Raw genomic sequence first — 19,900 nt, 5'->3', positions numbered from 1 at the left:
TGACGGCATTTTGGTTCATTCCTTCTCGTGTGAAGGGGATATAAGGTCCATTTGGAATTTCCACCCGAATGGCCCCGAATGTGGCATGAATTTTGCAAATACTTTCGGTTTCAGTGTGAAGGCCCTATTACGGTGCACACCCCAGTTTATTTAGGGTCTCAAATCGAGGCTGCGTACCCTCACGTCGAGAGGCCGTCTCTTCAAGAAAATAAATATAAAGCAGAAAAGCCGTATATGGGAATGAAGGATATTGGTTTCGTTCGAACAGTGACTAACCCTTTTCTGATCGGGATTTTATGGGGGGGAGGGGGGCGTCATAATGGACCGATCCCGATCGAACGTCATATCGAACAAATAGAACAAGGTGGAACCCCCTATTCTATTTCGAACACCTCCGTCAAAAATAGCCCCAGTTGAACAGAAATGCCCAAAGAAAATTGCTATGCTACTCTTTGTTGAAGATTACACCCACCGAGTATAGGTATTGTGGGAGCGAGAGCCACTGCATAGCATTACATTGATGATGGGCAGGATGCACGTGTAGAGCAGGGTATGTATAAGACACGGGACTCTGCACTGGCAGACTTTGTAGAAGTGTCCCATTAGTTGGTACGTAGTACAAGCTCCCTCTCCATGAGTACCTGAGCTGCTTTCTTCTTGATGTCGCTTTTCTCCTGAGCATTCATGCGACTGTTATGCATGCAACAAACGCAGTAGAAACCCAGTCACAGATAGATGTACCCTGGTTTTCACCTGCATAGACCTGCACTTCTGGCCACCAACAAGGTAATGATATGCGGTGCCTCCCGCTTCCGCTTTGGCTGAAATTATAAAGCCCGTGCCACAACTATATCAGACCCCTTCACAGATGACTGTATCCAGTGGATGTAGCCTTCAACAAAGAAGTCAGCGCATTTTTTTCGGCCCGGTCTGAGAGAATGTCAGGGTCAAAAGAGGTAAACCGAAGTCAGTCGTTATTATCAGCTAAACAGCGGCGGCGGCCAGTTCTGTCCGACAAGTGCTGTTTTTGACGGAGGTGTTCGAACTTAGTACATGATCGAACAGGGGGTGGGGCTTCGGGATCGGTCCATTACTTTATAATGGCATCAATCTTCTTGGAATCTTTAGATATTATGTCTACATCATTGTCAGAAAATTGGGTGGCTATACGATAAGTCGTTACAGGTTAAGTGTTGCAGGAGTTAAAAGGGGCGGGTCTGAATAGGGTTAAGCCTGCACAGCAGTGAACACTAATGGGAATCTGTTTTGGCGATAATGTAAAAATTAGCAAGTTCAGGGTGTCATAATCTCATCCGTGAACATTTCAGGTCATAAGAACTCACCCCACACAGCAGCCCGCTATCTCAAGTGACCAAAAGTCTCATTTTTAAACTTTCTGAACAGCGAAACATATCGCAGCTGTGAAATCTGCCGCCATTTCGCCTTTTCGTGACGTCATTTTAGGACCTGACCACTTCAAATTAGGGATCAGCACAGGCCGAAAAAATTGGCCTTACCAATATGAAATGTTTCTTACATTTTCCTGCTACAAGTCGAAAATAGGATAAGATACTGTATGGACTCGTTTTGGCCCTTCTGCGGCTGCGTCAATTAGGGTCATTGCACTGCACCTTTCCCGTATGCGTAACCACAACCCCTTTAGTAACACTATCCATAGCCACAGCCTAAAACCGTAACTTCCACCCGAACAGTACCCCTTACCCTAAGCCTAGCATTGTTTTTTGCCTTGCCGCGCCAGCGGCAAGGCCTTATGTCAGCTTTCTTCCATGGATCCATGGATCAATGGACGGACCTTTTAACCCAGCCCTTCCAAAGCCCCTTCCAAAGCCCCTTCTTTCCTTGCCGAGTTTCATAGCTTAGTTAGACAATGGTACATTCCAGGCGAGTATTAAAACTCTCTTCTAGACGCATGTTACTGTATGTGGTCCAGGGTAATAAATCTACGCTTTAACTCACCATGTTTATATAAAGATATATCACAAATTGCATCAGAAGGAACTTATTTTGTAATGAAAAATAATGCATATTCATTGTGGGTCAAAAAGTTTTACAAAACCTGTTTAATGTGCCAATAATTCATCTGACATAAATTATGATAATGAGGTAAATTTCCAATATCCCCTAGTACACTCGGGGATTTTTGCTGCATTTCCTACTGAAGTTGCTAGGTGTCGCTCTCAGCAGTTCCTCGTAAGAGGTGCACATAGAGGTGCACATAGGAACAGTATCAACTAGGGGATTAGTAGCCAGGTAAGTACATTTAGTCCTTTGAAAGGCATTTGTGACTATGAATGTCCTTGATAGAGCTTGTATTGTGTGAAAAGAAGATTTGGGACTGGATTGGCACCTGGAGAAGTCACCAAAGCTTTCCGCATGTATTAACTTGGGTGGGAGGGGGGCGACATGTGGAACATGGATTTTTTAAGCGTAGAATCTTGTCTAACTTACCAAAATAACATAAAATACGCGGCAAGGCACAGCTTTTTTTAAAAGATTTCTTGTTTTACAAGTCTTGATATTACAAGTATCAACCATTCTATGTAGCATAACCCCGTAGAGAGCATGACGTCATGTATGGCGATTATGATGATGATGATAATGATTAAAGTAATAACGACATAACATACGATCACCCGCTTACTTTCTCGTCACTGATGTCATCTATTACTAACTATACATATCTGAATGAATCAAAAGATCTACACTTTATTTTACATTTTTTGTAGCATATCTTGAAGTTTTCTTTGAATACCATGTTTCATAGTTCCAGCCTATACAATTACATTGATGGCGTCATGATAACATCGTATTTCCCAGTAATGACCTCAAATTTCTTACAATGTTCCTATTTTGCGTCAAATTTGTTCTCTAAAGTCTGTTGTCATCAAATTAAAAAAAGATTCAGTTTTGAAAAATATCTCTCATCTGTTCAAACAAAATGTTGAGAAATAACCTAGCGAAACTAAAAATTAGTGCTCACACCTTACAAATTGAAAAAAGCCGACATTACAAGACATCAACCAATGAGAGACTTTTTCCCACATGCCAAAATGGTATTGAGAGTGAGTTCCGCTTCATAATGGTGGATTGTCCGACCTACGAAGAAGACCGCCTAAAGATATTACGATCTATTCTATGTAAGTCCGATACAGTATTACCACATAACAGAACAGAGATATTCAATATGTTATTATCATGTCCTGTTCATGTATCTACCTAGTACGTAGAGAAATTCATTTACAAATCCTTGGCAAAAACCAGACAATGCTATATTGACATATTGTTTGAAAGTATTAGCTTGTATAATATTAACTAGATTGTTTACATTAGATTATATTAGTTGTTAGATACTTCCAATAGTATATAGTTCAACTCCCATGTATATACAGATTGCCGTTCATTGTACCAGTCACTTTTATGGCGCATTATCAATTAAAGTACTTTTATGATGAGTGAAAAATATCTACCAACGGACGCCTCCCTCACTTAGAAAGAAATTTGGACTTTTGCCTTTTTACTGACGTAACAAGGTAAAAGTCCATAAAACGAGTATGTGTTGGCACTTCACTGCGTGCAAATATAACCGTTTGACGATGGCGTCTAACGCTTTCAGCGAAATAACCGAGGAATTTCTCGTCTGCCTGATCTGTTTGGAGGACTACAAACAGCCTAAGGTGCTGCCGTGTCTTCACACCTTCTGCCAGCCGTGTTTGGAGACGCTCCTGGCCACAGAGCCGGTGGGGAAACTCTCCTGTCCGTCGTGCCGACAGGACGTGCCCCTCCCAGAAAATGGCGTCCAGGGGCTGAAGTCCAACTTTCTTGTTGGTAAACTGCACGACATTCTGCGACAACAACCAAAAGGGAACGAGAAATCATCGGAGGGAGTCCCCTGTACGGCCTGTGAGAGAGGTAATCCTGCCGAGTTCTACTGTGTGGAGTGTACCGACTACCTGTGTCACCTATGCAACGACACGCACCATGGACTCAAAATGAGTAAGTCCCACAAAGTTATAACAATTCAAGACCTACAATCAGGCCGGCTGGCCAACGAGCTTCGGGCAAGGGAAACCTCCAAGTGTGAGTATCACAATGAACCGGACAAGTTCTGCTGTGACACCTGTCACCGGGTCATCTGTCTGCACTGTGTGGTAACGGCGCACAAAGATCACCAGTATGTGGAGATAGAGAAGGCGGCAGAGAGGGAGGGGGTAAAGATCAAGGCAAAACTGGCCACAGTCAAGAACACAGCAGACCTGCATGAGAAGTGGATAGAAGAGTTACAGTCAGTAAAGAATGATTGGCCTTTACAGGTACAGCGTACAGAAGAACAGATAGGAAAACAGGCAGAGGCTATCATAGAGGCCGTTCAGAAGGTGAAAAGTGAGAAAATCAGTCAGCTTCGCGCCATGAACGCTGCTCGGGAGAAACAGATGGAAGCCGCCATGGAGGCAGCTGAGATGGACCTGGCCTCAGCCAAGAGCTGTGTCCAGTTCACGGACAATGTGTTGGAGTACGGGAGTCCAGCGGAGGTCATGTCGGTGGCCGGAGAACTGACCTCACGGATGGAGGAAACCGCGGACGACAAAATCGCAAAGAGGGCGGAACTGACCAAGGGTTTTACCAACATGACCTTTGACCCACCGTCTTGTGAGCTGGAACGGGACGTGGTAAAATTGATAGGTGGGATAAAAGAAATAAAAGTGCCATTTACAAGCACACTGTCACCAGTTAAGGTAAACGTGGAAATAGGTACCCGACGCAGAAGTCCTACACTGCTAAAAACTGTTGGTCAGATAGGCTGTGGAGATGGGCAGTTTAACTGTCCTACATCACTTTCTGTCACCACAAATGGAGACATTGTAGTGGCTGATCGTCTCAACAGACGTCTGCAGTTTCTTGACAAAGAAACTTCAAGAACTTCAAACTTCAAGAAGAAAGTTGAATTGGGGTTCAACCCATTGTGTGTGGTGGCACTGACAAACAATGAGCTGTTGGTGACAGGAGACGGACACAGGATTCACGTACTGGACAAACAGGGGAGGGGGGCACGTGTCATCCAAGTGACAGGTGCTGCAGAGAAAGATAAAACTACACAAGGTATCGTTGTTGACGGTTTAGGGCGTATCATCGTCACTATCGGGTACCAAGCGTTTGTACTCAGCCACAGTGGTGACGTCATTCTGAAGTTCGGGGACAAAGGTCAAGGTCAGCAGCAATTGAGTTCCTCCCTCCGTTTAACCGTCAACAGCAGCAACCAAATCCTCATCAGTGACTGTTGGAACCACAACCTGAAGATATTTGACCCCACCGGTCGTCATCTCTTCACGTGCGGCACGCGTGGCTCGGAACCTGGTCAGTTGAGCATACCCTACTGTGTCATCACGGACAGCGAGGACAACATCATCGTGGCTGACTGTCACAACCACCGTGTTTCCGTGTTCAGTCGGGACGGCACGTTTATCAGGCACGTGCTGACACGGGAGGAACATGGACTAAACTATCCGAAGGGACTAACGCTGACTCACGACGGGCATTTGGTAGTTTGTGATAACCATTATCTCAGGATATTCAAGTTGTAAAGGGAAACGCTATAGCCAGTACTTCCAACCACTGTACTATATGTACAAGAAATACAAAATAGGTTTTTTAGAATCCATGCACTTATTAAAAAATTGATTTGCGTCAATTTTTACATTGATCCGCCTAATATGACCCTGACCCTGTTTGAACTTCGCGCTCTCCTCCTCTCCCCGCCGCGCTAGGCGATGACGTAATGGCCTCGTTCTGAGATTGCCTGACGTCATCGCGCGGATTGTCCAACTAGGGGTGGGTACCGGTACAGAAAATACAGGTCCAGGTACGGTTCAGGTCCAGAGGATCAGGTCCAGGTCCGCACCTGAACCTGGACCTAATTCAGTATGTGACAACATGTGAATGGACGATACTCAAAACAATGGTCCATTTTGCTACAAATAAATATGTTGTGTGGAGTATTCGACTCCCATTGGCGTTTAAAATCCTACCTGGCTGTCTATGTATAATTGACTGTAAAACTCGGTAGAAATGACTCTACTCTACTTCGCTCTTGTTATTTTCCTCGACTGGTAAGCCCCAGAACGTGTGAATTCATAATCATATAATCTGTTCATTTTTCAATAGGTCCAACATCCAGTCCACAGAAATTTTTCAGGTCCGGTTTTTCTGGACCGGTCCAAGAAGAAAAACCGGTTTTGTACAACAGGTACACCGTACCGGTACCCAGCCTTGCTTCCAACGCGTAGAAATACAAGGAAATGAAACTCGGGCCTTAATCAATTTGCACCAAAAACACATCACTTGTTACGCTTTTTAGCCATGCCAGTATGAAACGCCACTTCGCAGCAGATTATAAGAAATTTGAACTCAAACCCAAGTCCTCGAGACCCTTTCGTCACATTTTTGTCGCGCACTATCTCGGAACCCTGTCGCGGAAGAACTGGTGTGTGCACCGATAAGGGAGCGAAAGTTTGTGTGTCTGTCTGTCCCTCTGTCCGTCTGTCAACACGATAACACGGAAATGTAGGGATGGATTGTGGGAAGTCTTGATGAGACCATGGACATTAGATGAGACCGATATTTTTGCACCCTAGCGGCTATATATGGTACAGCAGCTGGATTTCCGATTTCGATAACCCGTGTCAAAAGCTATGATCTCAATTTGGTTGGTAGATAGCTCTTGTTGAGTTGCAGAAATTGTTAGTTTATTTAGAATGGTTGAGCCGCCCCCCCCCCTCACCGATGGATCAGTCGACGCATGCGGACTGAGTCTTTGGAGGTACTCCTGTATGAGACCGTCTGAGTGAATATACTTTGTCATCAAGGTCACCTACGTCTGTGTGTATATTTGTGAATCTTCCCTAGTATAAGAGGGATCGGAGTCAAGTTAACAGAAATGATATAAGTTTGAGGCCTCTACCAGCTTTCTTTGGAACTGCAGGGGCGTTTCAGCTGCAGACTTTGAAATGCCCATTGGCTATTGTTAAGGGCTAACCTTAAACAAATAAATAAAAAACCTGGAAAGAGGATAAGCTAAGACTTACAGGGGATAAACTTAGAAGGGAAGAAGGAATTTTCATGATGTCAAAGTTTATTACACAACAATTGTAACAGGTACAGCGCAAGGCAAAGCGCTGTATAAAACTACTAGTTAATTGATCTGGTACAGTCCACACTTATATTCTAAGGCTATACAATCTAGCAAGAAGACACAATCTACAATGTAATGCGAATCGCAATAAACAAAGAAGCAATATTAAATGATATTTGGAATCGGGGAGACAAAGATCAATTTCGATAATGGGCCCCCTAGCGACCTCCGGTGGTGGTGCAGTTGATTGTGTGTTTATTTGTAAACAGCATAACGTAAGAAGATGTGGATGTATCTAGTATATAATATTTGGAGGGTGGTTGGGGGTCGGAAAACAAAGATAGCGAATATGGATCTCCTAGCAGCTTCCTGCGGTACTGCAGTGGAACTTTTTGTGGAAAAAGTTTGAGATCTAGGTTTCAGAAAGTTCTATGGTTGTGGTTTCTGAATGATGGATAGGTCTTGGGGCCATCTAGTGGCTTGTTACCTTCGCCAAGAAGGTTATATCTTCGGTAGCGTGTGTATGTAGCAGACCAGCATAACTCGAGAACGCCTGGATGGATTGTATTGATATTCGATCTGTGGGTGAGTCTTGATGAGACCTGAAAACGATTAGATTTTGGGCTCCCTAGCGGTCTGTTACGGTACTGCAGCGGAACTTCCGGGTTTGATTTCTCGAGTTTTGGACATTCTGCGGCGATGCCGAGAGTAAGTGGTATAGGTTTGGTCCCCCAGCGGCTTGTTTTGGAACTGCAGGGCCAGTTCAGTGTCAGACTTTGAAAGTGAATAACTCAAGAAGGGATTGACGGATTGTCATGATTTTTGGTCTGTAGATAGCTTTGGTGATGCTTCATACGATGACAAATTATGCTAATTGGAATATAATTTACGTGATTATTGATGAAATCATCTAAACACGCTCTGTTCTATTATAGGACCATTGTAACAAAATATACATTCGCCTCACCTTCCTTCCCCGCGAAGTCTTGCCGTACCGGGCGATGACGATCCTCCTCCTCACGCTGACTCCGCGAGCCTTCAGCAGGTCGAAGTCGCTGGTGCGCCCGTAGTTCACATACACCAGCCGGGTCGACTGCGGGGCGGGGATATGTCACAACAATCAAGTACATTTTGTATCAACAGGTTTGTATTGACAGGGCTATGGGCAAGGATCGAGTGTGTAACCGGCATGTATCATTTAGTCAACAAACAAACAAGCAAACAAGCAAACATTACATTTATAGAATGGATAAACAATGCTTTATTACGTATCCAGAGACCACAAACGTTTCCGGTACATGAAGCAAGATCCCTGAATATGTAATCTGCATTCTAGTTATCATAGGGTGGGCCGACAACTCTTTCTTCGCAGCCAGGGGCTGAATTGGGAGGAGCTTTAGTAGGGTCTGGAGTGGCTATCGTTCAGCACCAACTCGGGTGACCTCAATACGACAGCCCCAGCTGCAGGTGCGGCCATTGGAAGGAGCCTACTCTTTTCGATAAGTGTGGTGGGCTTTTTTTATGTGCTCCATGTTTGGCTCTCCTCAAACACGGGACATTTACCGTCCTATCCGAGAGACGATCCAAACCGAAACTAGGTACTCATGTTTGTTAATGTGACGTCACAATGCACTCCCTGCACACACTAAACTGTAATAATGAATAATCTATTTGACTTGGAGATCACAGACAAAACATCACTCTTGCAGTCATAGGACCGAATTGCGGTGAACATCTACATGGATAAGATTATCATACGCACTAGAACACGGTATAAAGGGTTGAAAAGTGAGACCTTGTCGCATTCTGTCGTTTACATAAGATTAAAACCTAATAAAGTAAGATGATTTCCAATATTACACTTTAAAATTTTGCACGTCAATATTACACGAGAAGAGAAATCCAACAGTTCGGGTATTTACAATATGCGTGGATTCTAATATCAGAAGGGATAATTGTAAATATTTATCCCTTACGATAGTAACGTTAGTATATCAAAGATGATACTAGATTTATTTGTAAAAAAAACTGTGATCTCTCACCTCCACAACCCCAGAGGGAGAATACGCCGCAAATGGCGGCACCACGCTGGAGATGTTGGCTGGTGGGTCCACGTCCACTGGGGGCTCCCCGGCTGACGATCTGAAGACTTCATCGTTGTTTCTACCAGACAAGGCACCATGACATTGTATAAGAACGGTTATTACATGTAAGGCAGGCTTTGCATTGGACTTCTAGAACTATCGTATGCTTCTCTCGTAGACGACAGCTTCGTGAGTGTAAAGAGAAATGAAGTCTTACTACAAAAGTTTACTCCAGACTTGGAACCCATATGAATAAATAAAACACTTTGTAGTTGGCTCCACATCCTTTCTCTTTACACTAAAACGGATGTACTCTACGATAGAAGCAGGCCAGTACGACAGTTTTAAAAACAAGCGTCAAACCTGATTTAGTATCCGAATTTGAGAAGAGTCCACCAGAGGCTAGAGAACATTTATCTACAGAGCAACAGCACTCTGGAACACTCTCCCTACTGCTACTCGCACAGCCACCTCTACTGCTTCCTTCAAGAGAAAACTGTGGGAATGTCTAGGCAACCCTCTAGTCATACACGTGTATATACAGACCCTGACCTCTCATTGCAAATATTGTTATATATGATGTTATATATTCCATTATAGATAATATGTATGCCATCCTACACCTTGTATATACTGTATAAATGTACTTTTTTTGTTGTTTTCATTCCTATCCTTTATGAACTTAGAAAATCTGTTATTGATAAGTATCCTGTCCAAATCCATATGTATTGTCTCTGTGTTTGTCAGCAGGGCTAGCCCTTTGTAATAGCCACAGGCTAGTTGGGCAGCCCTGGCTGTGTGTTCTGAACATCCAAACCAATAAATAAAATAGCTGTGCATATACCGTACAAAATAAGTTACAGGTCTTGTTATAGTACGGAAAAGACGGCGGATGGGTCTATTGGCTCGTTTGTCTGCATGATTAAATTTTCTACGACCGTAATATCAAAATCGTTCAATGACCTAGGATGGATGTGAACGCGCTGTATATAACCATTTGCCTTTAATGGTCGCAATTGGTTAACACTGAATTGAACAAGAGTTCGTAGACCTCAGGCCTGCATGAAATGTATTGGGTTTCTGTAGACCTATTGTGTATTTTTGCCTTTTTGTCTGTGGTACGTGGTTGGAAAAATGAGCTTTTTACCGTGTTGGTTGTGCACCATGCAAAAGTCTGACTCTGAAATTCCATTTTCTGAATTTGTAAGTTTGGACATGGATGAACATTACTTATTTTGGATTTCTTAAGTATGTAACCAACCACAGTACTTTGAAGTTGTTGAGACGCTACCTTTTTTTGTCTCAGATGGCCCATGCACATGTAGTTACTCTGTCACATGATATACTAATATCTTCCTATTTCAATGTACTGACCTAATGCAGCTGCTAAGTCTCCTTGGTTTGTGTTCTTCCAATGATATTCATTAAAGATTTATTTCTGGGGTGTTATTCACTTGACATCGGAATGTTACTCGCATAATTTGACCAATGATACTTTTATCTGTAGTTCCATAGACATTAGACAATAGCCCCCATGCAGCAGCAACAGTTAGTCCCCAGGGTGGTATGATATTTTCATTCAATCCATCCAACCCAAACCTAAATCTCCTGTAGTATCTAAGCCAAATTTAACAGCACAATTTACTATGAAAAATGTCCTTGTCAATCCCATTTATAGATGGCAAGCTGCTGGCAATGGAAGCTTTGAAAAGTTCAGAAGCTGTTGTAGTCAGAGCAAACACCCAGCAAACATCCCCGCAAACCAATGAGCAGTTGCTTAGAAGGGGAATTTCATCATATATTTGCCGCGACAAAATGCAACAAACGATACTGAATTTAAAACAGAACAAAGCTAAGCCTCCACCACTTAACCCTGCCTGTACCATAGATTAAGCAGGCCCAAAAACCAAGCGAATATGACTAGCCCAAAACAACAAATTACCTGTATACAGTATGGAAATGGCATTACCAAAGAAACAAAAAGAAACACAGGACAAATCATACACATACCTTTCTCTTATGCCCACACTCTATACAGTTCTCCTCCACATTAGAAAATTGCATCTTCTTCTGTTTAAGTTCAAGTTCAACCATGATTGCCAACAGGGTAAAGGAACTTGTACCGGAACTTAAAACTCAGTACTATACAGCTCTAGAAACACCACAAAGAGTAATAAGCAAACTCCAATTATACCTGACCAACAGATATATAATCTGGCACACTCCCGTCATCTGGCAAACTGTCAGTGCCACTAAGTAACCTGATACATTGAAGGTGGCCCAGGCCAGATGATGGTTCTACACCCAACCATAATCTGTTTTTAAGACCAAGCAGATATTGGGAGGATGCCCCAACCACACTAAAACAGGGTCAACCTATACAGTATCAAGTTCAAGTACTAGGAGGCCCAAAATCAAACCTGACCACCAGGACACCACAAACAACTCACGTACCAAATGGCAACACAATGGCACCTTGCGTTCCGGAGATACAGCGCACGCCCCGTGCCCGCACAAAAGGTAACCTAACATGTCAAGTTCAAGCACCAAGGGCGCCAAAATCAAAATTGAGCATTATTCAGCCACCGCCGACACATGTGCCAAATATCATCGCGCCAGCACCAGCCGTTCAGAAGATATAACTCCGGAAACACCCCTCCCGGACACAAAATTCGACCTGCCGGGTCAAGTTCAAACGCGACAAGGCCCAAAGTCAATCCTAGGCAACAGGCAACAACCCCCCACCCATGCACCAAAAATCGTCGCAATCGCGCGTATCGTTCCGGACACACAGCGCCAAAAATGCCCCAAAAACACCAAAAATGCCACCTTCAATGTCAAGGTCAAGCGCCAGGAGGCCCCAAATCACACCTGAGTGTCAGGCTACCACCCCCAACCCACGTACCAAAAATCGTCGTGCTCGCACCATCCGTTCACGAGATACAGCGCCCTACATCCCCGGCTACCGAAAAGTTTCCACCAGCATCAAAACCATACCTGCATACATGCAGGTAATAATGGCAGAGTGTTCGAAATAGATATCATCACTTAACATGTAGAAGTACATCCAGCAATAATGCTTTCCACAACGGAAACGTTACAACTGATGACATGCTCCCTTACTCATCCACTAAAGCCACGTAGCTGGGCTTGTCCGGGTCTGGGTACGAGAGCAGGACGTCATACGGGGCGATGTGCGCGGAGTCCAGCCCCTGGTCCAGCCACGTCTGCCTCACAAACTCCGCCAACTCCGCACCATCAGGTGTTCCCGCTAGGTGGGGCTTTTCTGTCAGTATCCTTCGGAGACAATAGATTCAGTGTAATTGTAAATCACAATCAAGGCTAGATGTGCCAGCATAACAATACAGGACCATGCATACAAGACGAAATAAAGAGAGAATGTGAGCGTCTGCGTATGTAAGGGTGTGTGTGTGTGTGTCATTTTGTCTGTGTGTGTGTGTATGTGCGCATGTGTGTACGTATGTGTGTGCTCTTGTGTGTAAGTATGTAAGTGTGCTTGTGTTTGTTTATGTATGTATGTGTACTTGTGTGTGTCAGTATGTTTGTTTGTCTGTCTGTTTGTTTGTTTGTATGTGTACGCGTGTGTGTAAGTGTACGTGTGTTATTGCGCTAGTGAGTATATGTATGTGTTCTTGTGTGTGAGAGAGAGACAAAGACAGAGGCAGAGAGAGACAGACGAACAGAAAGCAAGACACAGCTTACATCCACAAGAAAAGATGAAACAGTGATGGCGTGTCTGATTTTTTTTTTTTACCTGAGAAATTCCTCGATGCGCGCTGGGTTCATCTCGCTGGCTATCAGGTCCGTCCAGTCCTGCTGAGCCGGCACGCCGCCCAGCGCCCCGCACAGCGTCAGCAGGAGCAGGGTCCTCCCTGCAGACATCATCTCTCTGTGCGGCGGAACAGAAGCGTACTGAGACATTGTACAACAATAATAGACATCTTCCTCAATTGTAAACAAGATAAGTGTCCTTACGTCCATGAAGATTAGACATCCAGGTAATAAGATATACCAACAAAAGCAGTTCCTCGAGCAACTGGATATGATTTTAGAAACGGTCAGACGTTTCGGATAGTATCCACTATTGGGTATCTGTTTATTTTTTGGGGGGGGGGGCATAGATAAGTGTCCTTGTTTTCGATATTCAAAGGGCACAAAAAATCATTTTATATGGATTTTAAAGCAGCATCACACATCTGTGGCTCGCGTCTCCCCCTACTTGCATGATGTAACTACGCACGCGCGGACGAATTACAGAAATGTCTGTCGAATCTCGGGAATATTTGCCAGTCAGACGTATACAACACTGTTAGGCTAGCCTCAGAGGCGTCGCCAAAATCGGCACGCTCGATATCATCACTGTCGAGCTAATTGAAATAGAACGATGAACTCTACGGCTGAGCGGACAAAAAACGCGGCATGTGTTAGGAAGGCCACAATGTCCCCCATAAAAAGTGATTTACCTTGAGAGGACAATGAACAAGTAAGGAAGATTTGAGCCAGACGCACATATTATCAAAGCCCACAATGGGGCTAATAACACTTGATCCGTTAACGACAAGACTTTGACAAGAAATGCCCTCTGGTGATGTTCTTCTATTGTCACATAGCGTGAGAAATTTAAGAAACTTGAGATCTCACTATGGGAAACGTAGCGAGGGATAAGGGCAGGTTGATTTGATTATATGGGTGGCATCCTCGTGTGCATCGACTTTTGTTCGTTTTCCAAAAAAAGTTTTCGACCATACTGTAAATGATACCAAGGACATTTTACCTTTGATCATGCAAAGCAGCTGCAAAAAGAAATCTAGGAAAACTGCATGATACTATACGAAAGAACCACATTGAACCACCGAAAGAACCACATTGTTGAAAGAAATCACAATTATATCCCCCAGCTTTCCCACATTTACGGACGAACAGAAAGCCACTTTCCTCTTGAAATCACAAAACCCACAAATTATAGAAAAAGTGGGACGCTTTGCCTTCCTCTGCTTCCGAAAAAGAAGTCAAACCCAACCTATCTAGACATAGTCAACACTAGTATTAGATTAGTAGTCTCTTTGTATGATAATATCTATCACTATTAATTGTTACATGCATATATCCCCTATCTTGTTTCTACCATGTACATGCAATTAGCCTACGGGCATGAACTTGCAATAAACTATCGATATCTACTATATGTTGTTAAGGCCAATTCTGAAGTCAGAAGAAGGTATGTGGAACCACAAGAAAATATGCAAGAACAAAAGTAAAGGATTTGATGTTTGGTTTATCATTCTCTGTGTGTTCAGTCATTTGTTCATACTGAAGGCAACCTTTCTTCGGCCAAGCTTTTTTATTCACCCCATCGCATCAGTATTGGGGGTTCCCAGAGGATGTCATCAACATGATTCAGGGCGGGCCTCGTGATTAAAAAGAAGACCGCGCTTTATTTTGTTAGTGACATCAGTGCATGCATCGATGTTTGCCAGTTAAGAACAAAATGTTCTTAACTACATGCTTTGCTACAAGATTTTCCTATGCATTCTTATTGTGTAGACAAGATGTAAAGATAACATTTTGCTGTCCTCCTGTGCTTCTTAGTATCTACATTTTGGCCGATTTCAAATGTTTCAAACCTTGCATAGCCTATCTTTGGTGTTGTTGCTGTTGGTGCATCAGTTATCATCATAAAATCAACTCAAATGATTTTCTAACCCGAAACATTGTCCCATTGGGGGAGACCCATGTCACTCGCATGTCCCTGTAGCTCAAATGGTAGCAGTCTCTCAGGTTAACTCCTGGTTCAATTACAAATGTAGTTGGTAATAGGGCCTTCACGCTGAAACCGATTTAGCAGGAATCAAGCAGAACAAGCCGGAATGAAGTATTTGCAAAATTCGCGCCACATTCGGGGTCATTCGTGTGGGAATTCCAAATGGACCTTATATCCCCTTCACACGAGAAAGAATGAGCCGAAATGCCGTCAGAATGTTACGTCTGTAAAGAATGTACAGAATGTTTCGCATAATGCTGGAATGCCGTAAAATGCGGTCATACTACAGTTAGAATAGTTAAAATAAACTTAGAATCCACTTTGAATGCCATTCGCTATTTTCCCACTTGGAAGGCACCTCGACAGTTTTTACCAAACGTCAAAAGCTTTCGGGTCAGCCAAAAGAACGGGTACAAATAGCTGGAATGCAGTGAGTATTTCTGGAACACACAACGAATTTCCAGGACTAGAAAATAATTTTTATTCCGACGGCATTCCGGCTCGTTGGTGCTCTCGTGTGAAGGGGGCGTTATACCCCCTTCACATTATATACGATCTTCGGACGTTCTTCGCGATCGCAGGAAGGTCGGCTGATTTTAAGATCTTAAGATGGTCTTGCGTATTTTTCGCCTCAAAACTGTCCCCTTCACATATACGCGAGGCTCGTGAGATCGACGGTGAATAAATCTATGATAATAAACCTCCCATGACCTCTTGCACGCGGACAAGGTAACACAAAACGTTCCTCAAAAAAGGCCAGAGATCAATAAATGTTGCTTATTTTGTTGTCGGAATCTTTTTAACCAATGAATGGAATGCGCGGGCATAATAGAAATGACGCAAGAAAAGAAAGTGTGTCACAAAGCCAGCCTACATACTGCCACAAGGGCCACAATGTTAGAATTACCCTCACATTCCCAGAAATTCAATATTTGTAAACAAACGGAAGTCGGGCGAACGTCGCCCGAACGTTGCCCAACTGACGGGCGTTCTCCATCCGATTTGCGCTCGATGATTAATAACTATGTCTTTGCTCGCCTATCGGTCTTCAATAGTTGGATTGACGCAAGACTATTGACCGATACCCTTGCAAGGTACACACGATTTGTACGCACAATCTGCGACTCGGTAACGAGCTGTGCGATTTTGGAGATTTCTTTCGACTAGTCGCATATGTTAAGAACATGTTTCGCTGCACCGCGACCGTCGTAAGACTCCTGAAAACTGCCGGCGATCCGTAAAAATCGCAAGATGATCGTGAGAACACCGGACGTCTTACTCACGAAAATGTCATTCAGAGTTCGTAAACTAGTCTTCCGATCGAATCGCGCCTATTGTGAAGGGGGTATAACTAGCAGAGCCCGGCTCAAACCGGGAAGGGCAATTCGGTTGGGGCTGCAAACGTCTGTCGGAATAAAATGGATCCCTTGTTCGAGGAGGTGCTTCAGGCTAGCAACTCTTCCCTGCTCACCCTGCTACTGAAGTTTACTGACCTCTGTGTCACTAGGCACTACAGGGTGAACAACACTAGTACTGATCGAGAGGAAATTCTTGGGACAGCCGTGAATGTGTCGGACGGGTAGCTCCAACAGTCGAGCGATGAGATCCCCGACCAACTCGGAAATTGTCACGAGTTTTTTTAGCCAAAAATCGGCTCTGTCTTCGAAGCCTCGCCTGACAATAAGGAGTGAAACTTAGCCTCTACCAGGCTCCCCAGGTCACTGAAAAACATTAAAAATTGTCCAAATAAAAAGAAAACACACCAGAGGAGTTGGTTGGTCGAGGAGTACAGTTTGCGACCTTAGATTTCTACCTGTTTTTTCAGCGACCTGGGGAGCCGGGTAGAGACTTAGTGAAACGGAGTGTGTACTGTGAAGGAAGGTTGGATATCATTCCCACGCTGTTTGACCTTAAGTTGTGTTGTGTAACAAAGACAATTATCCGGTGTAGCCTTACGTGTAATGGATTTTCCCATCATTAGCCTGTCAGATGACATTGGTCAGGTCTGTGTATTATAGCATACGAGGGGTGATCAAGAAGTGCTGAGCCTCATCAAGAAATCAGGATAGGTGTCAGTGGCGGCGGCACAGTGGGGGCAGTGGGGGGGGAATGGCCCCCACAAAAAATCAAGCTGAAACCCATCTGTATATTTTCACCAATAGACATTTCATAAACCTAGCTAGTCCACCAGCAAAATTTGCCCCAGAAAATGCAGGAAATGGTGTTTCAAGGGGTCCAGATTTTGAATTTTCCCAAACCTACCTTGAGACGGCCCGTGCCTAAAGCGCTGGACAAGAAAATGTATTGGGGGAGTGTCGGCATGGCAAGTTGACACGGACCAACTTCCCCTTCCTGTTCTTTGTTCTATTCCTGGTAAAATGCATATCCCTCTTACCATGTTTTTACCGGGAATAGAAAAAAATACAGGAAGGGGGATGCTTGGTCCGTGTCATCGAGTAGGATTATGAGAATTAGTGAAAGGGTCGTCGTCACGGTAGGCGGTCTGTGACGTCACGACATGAACTCCACTCGGCATAGCCAGGCAGAACACCGGACGCGATAAGTTGGGCCTTCAGCCCTCCACATGCTCACAATTCTATCACCAATATTTTGCCCCCACAAAAGACATTTGCTGCCGCCGCCTCTAGGTGTACAACTCAAAGTTAGGGGCATAATTTAAACGGTATGAATTCTGTCATTGATATTCACCAGATTTCAATCATTACTTTCCAGTCTTTTTTTTTAAATCACGAGTAAGTGGCTACAAAAACAAGGTGAACTGTGGTCAGAGTGGACAAGACATTGTCAAATGTTTGTTTAGGCTATATTAGTATTTCATCTAAGAAATGTGGGTATCTGACTTTCAACAGAGCTATACCATGAACCCCAGGTCATCAAAATTTACATTTTTTTCCCTAAAGTTAATGCTGGGTGTCACCAGTGTCGATATTCATAAACTTAATAATTGTGCCCCGTGTCTCAGCTTTTTTGTGAGGCTCGGAACGTACTGATTATCCCTTTCAACGTGCCTTTCAATTATGATAACCTAGAATGTGAGAATTTACGTTAGTAAGCAAATGAATCATGTACAGTTTATTAATTATTTGTTTATTTAGATTTACCACATTTGTGGAAGGATTGACATGACAGGTGACTATCGCCTTTGCAAGACGTCAACCCGGAGACCAGTCTGTAGGTTTGATCCACTCACACCGGGAAGGACCTTTACTGTTTTCGATAAGTGTGTTGTGTTATAAGATGATATGTATTATTTAACGTGCGTGAGGTGTGGCTCTCCCCAAACACGGGACCTCAATTTAACGTCCTATCCGAGGGACGGCCCCAGCCTTTTACTGGTACTCATTTTCACCTGAGTAAAGTGAGGAAAGCCTTTCCCAAGGGCACAAAATCGGTGACACGGCAGGATTCGACATATTCAATTCTTGTAACTTGCTTGTATGTAATTCTGTTATGAATTTGGAGGTGTCGGAAATTCTTAACCATGTACATCTCCATATGCGTAAAACTGAGTTATGCTACCATTAGAAAGCATTTTTATCTTTAAAACTACAGCCACATGCACAGACACACCTGCGCAGCGCGATTTCCGGTCAGGCTTTTATATGATGATATGACTGTCAACTGTTGACCAGCATCTACGACAACGCTTTTCGCAACACGAGAGCTAAGAAATTTCGTCCACGACTGTTTTCAGAACGCCCCAATACTTTACTGACGTAAGTCTATTGTACGATGTATGACAAGGTAGCTTACGAAGAATCGGTAAAAACGTTCAAGTTAACAAAAACACGGTTACTTACATGTGGCGTGGAAGCTTGTAAGATCTTCTGACAGCTTTTCGCTGCAGACCACGACGTGGAAAACGCCCAAGACGATCGCTAAGTCCTGCGATTGTGAGTGTGACAACTTACAGAAGACCGAAAACAAACAATAGAAATCCCGTTAAACAAGTTTCTAATTTTAGCAATGATCGCATATACCTGGCCGGGATACCCCGAAGGGGTTTTGACTAGTACCTATAGAGATAGATCTAAACTGTGCTTTTTGTAAATCTTGCGTATCCATTTCATTGTGTATATGTGTAAGTGAGTGAGTGAGTGAGTGAGTGAGTGAGTGAGTGAGTGAGTGAGTGAGTGAGTGAGTGAGTGAGTGAGTGAGTGAGTGAGTGAGTGAGTGAGTGAGTGAATGAGTGAGTGAGTGAGTGAGTGAGTGAGTGCGTGAGTGAGTGAGTGAGTGAGTGAGTGAGTGAGTGAGTGAGTGAGTGAGTGAGTGAGTGAGTGCGTGTGCCTGTGTGTGTCTGTGCATGTGTGTGCGTCTGCGTGTCAGATGATAATGAGGACCTTGATTCGATTTCTGTTGCAGTACCAAATAAAGTGGTAAGGAGGCACTACACCGCCCTTGACCTTTAAGTTCTGAAGAAATGTTGTCACAATACACCCCCCCCTTTCGGGTATGCAAGCAACTATAAAAGGTGAGAGATACACACAAACAAATACACACACGCGCCCGCATACACACAAAACACACACACATATGTTACGTTCACTTACAAACATACATACACTAGTATATACACTCACACACAAACACACACAGACACTCACACGTGAAATTGAAAGAAAGATGCACACACACACGGACGCATGCAAACACACAAACACATGACAGACATACGTACAAGCGAAAATTACAATTTCCTTTGAGAAAGTAAAAATCTTGTTTATTGTTCAAAGACACCGACCGACATCCCCATGGTGATATACTGTCTTGAAATCTTAATGGCATTCGAAGACGTGTGTTGCGCAATGAGAGGGGGGAGGGTCCCATCTGGAAGAAGTTTTCTTCAGTGATAGGGTGCACGAGTGG

The 19,900-nt window shown here is 43.7% G+C and overlaps 2 protein-coding genes across 3 annotated transcripts in view; one reads left to right on the top strand and one right to left on the bottom strand.

Annotated features, from left to right (window-relative positions):
* LOC118418284 (glutamate carboxypeptidase 2-like) overlaps positions 1-18,944 on the bottom strand; it is a 30,231-nt gene extending 11,287 nt beyond the window's left edge. For both annotated transcript variants that reach the window (XM_035824132.1, XM_035824133.1), the window contains exons 1-5: positions 18,835-18,944; positions 13,007-13,141; positions 12,355-12,528; positions 9,190-9,310; positions 8,115-8,240 (exon numbers count right to left, since the gene is read on the bottom strand). In XM_035824132.1, the coding sequence (XP_035680025.1) occupies positions 8,115-8,240; positions 9,190-9,310; positions 12,355-12,528; positions 13,007-13,137 (552 nt within the window). In that variant the 5' untranslated portion in view covers positions 13,138-13,141; positions 18,835-18,944. The remainder of the gene's footprint in view (positions 1-8,114; positions 8,241-9,189; positions 9,311-12,354; positions 12,529-13,006; positions 13,142-18,834) is intronic.
* LOC118418285 (tripartite motif-containing protein 2-like) lies at positions 2,533-5,897 on the top strand. Its single transcript, XM_035824134.1, has one exon. It carries the CDS (start codon positions 3,573-3,575, stop codon positions 5,598-5,600), a length of 2,028 nt encoding a protein of 675 aa, XP_035680027.1. The 5' UTR covers positions 2,533-3,572; the 3' UTR covers positions 5,601-5,897.
* Positions 18,945-19,900: the final 956 nt, after the last annotated feature.

This window comes from Branchiostoma floridae, chromosome 6 (assembly GCF_000003815.2).
Source record: "Branchiostoma floridae strain S238N-H82 chromosome 6, Bfl_VNyyK, whole genome shotgun sequence".
NCBI classification, from domain to species: Eukaryota; Metazoa; Chordata; class Leptocardii; order Amphioxiformes; family Branchiostomatidae; genus Branchiostoma; species Branchiostoma floridae.
Note: the sequence above shows the minus strand (reverse complement) of the source record. Positions and strands in the feature narration are given on the sequence as shown.

Excerpts from the sequence above, each read along its gene's own strand:
- LOC118418285 (XM_035824134.1), top strand. The coding sequence starts at position 3,573 with ATGTGTTGGCACTTCACTGCGTGCAAATATAACCGTTTGACGATGGCG.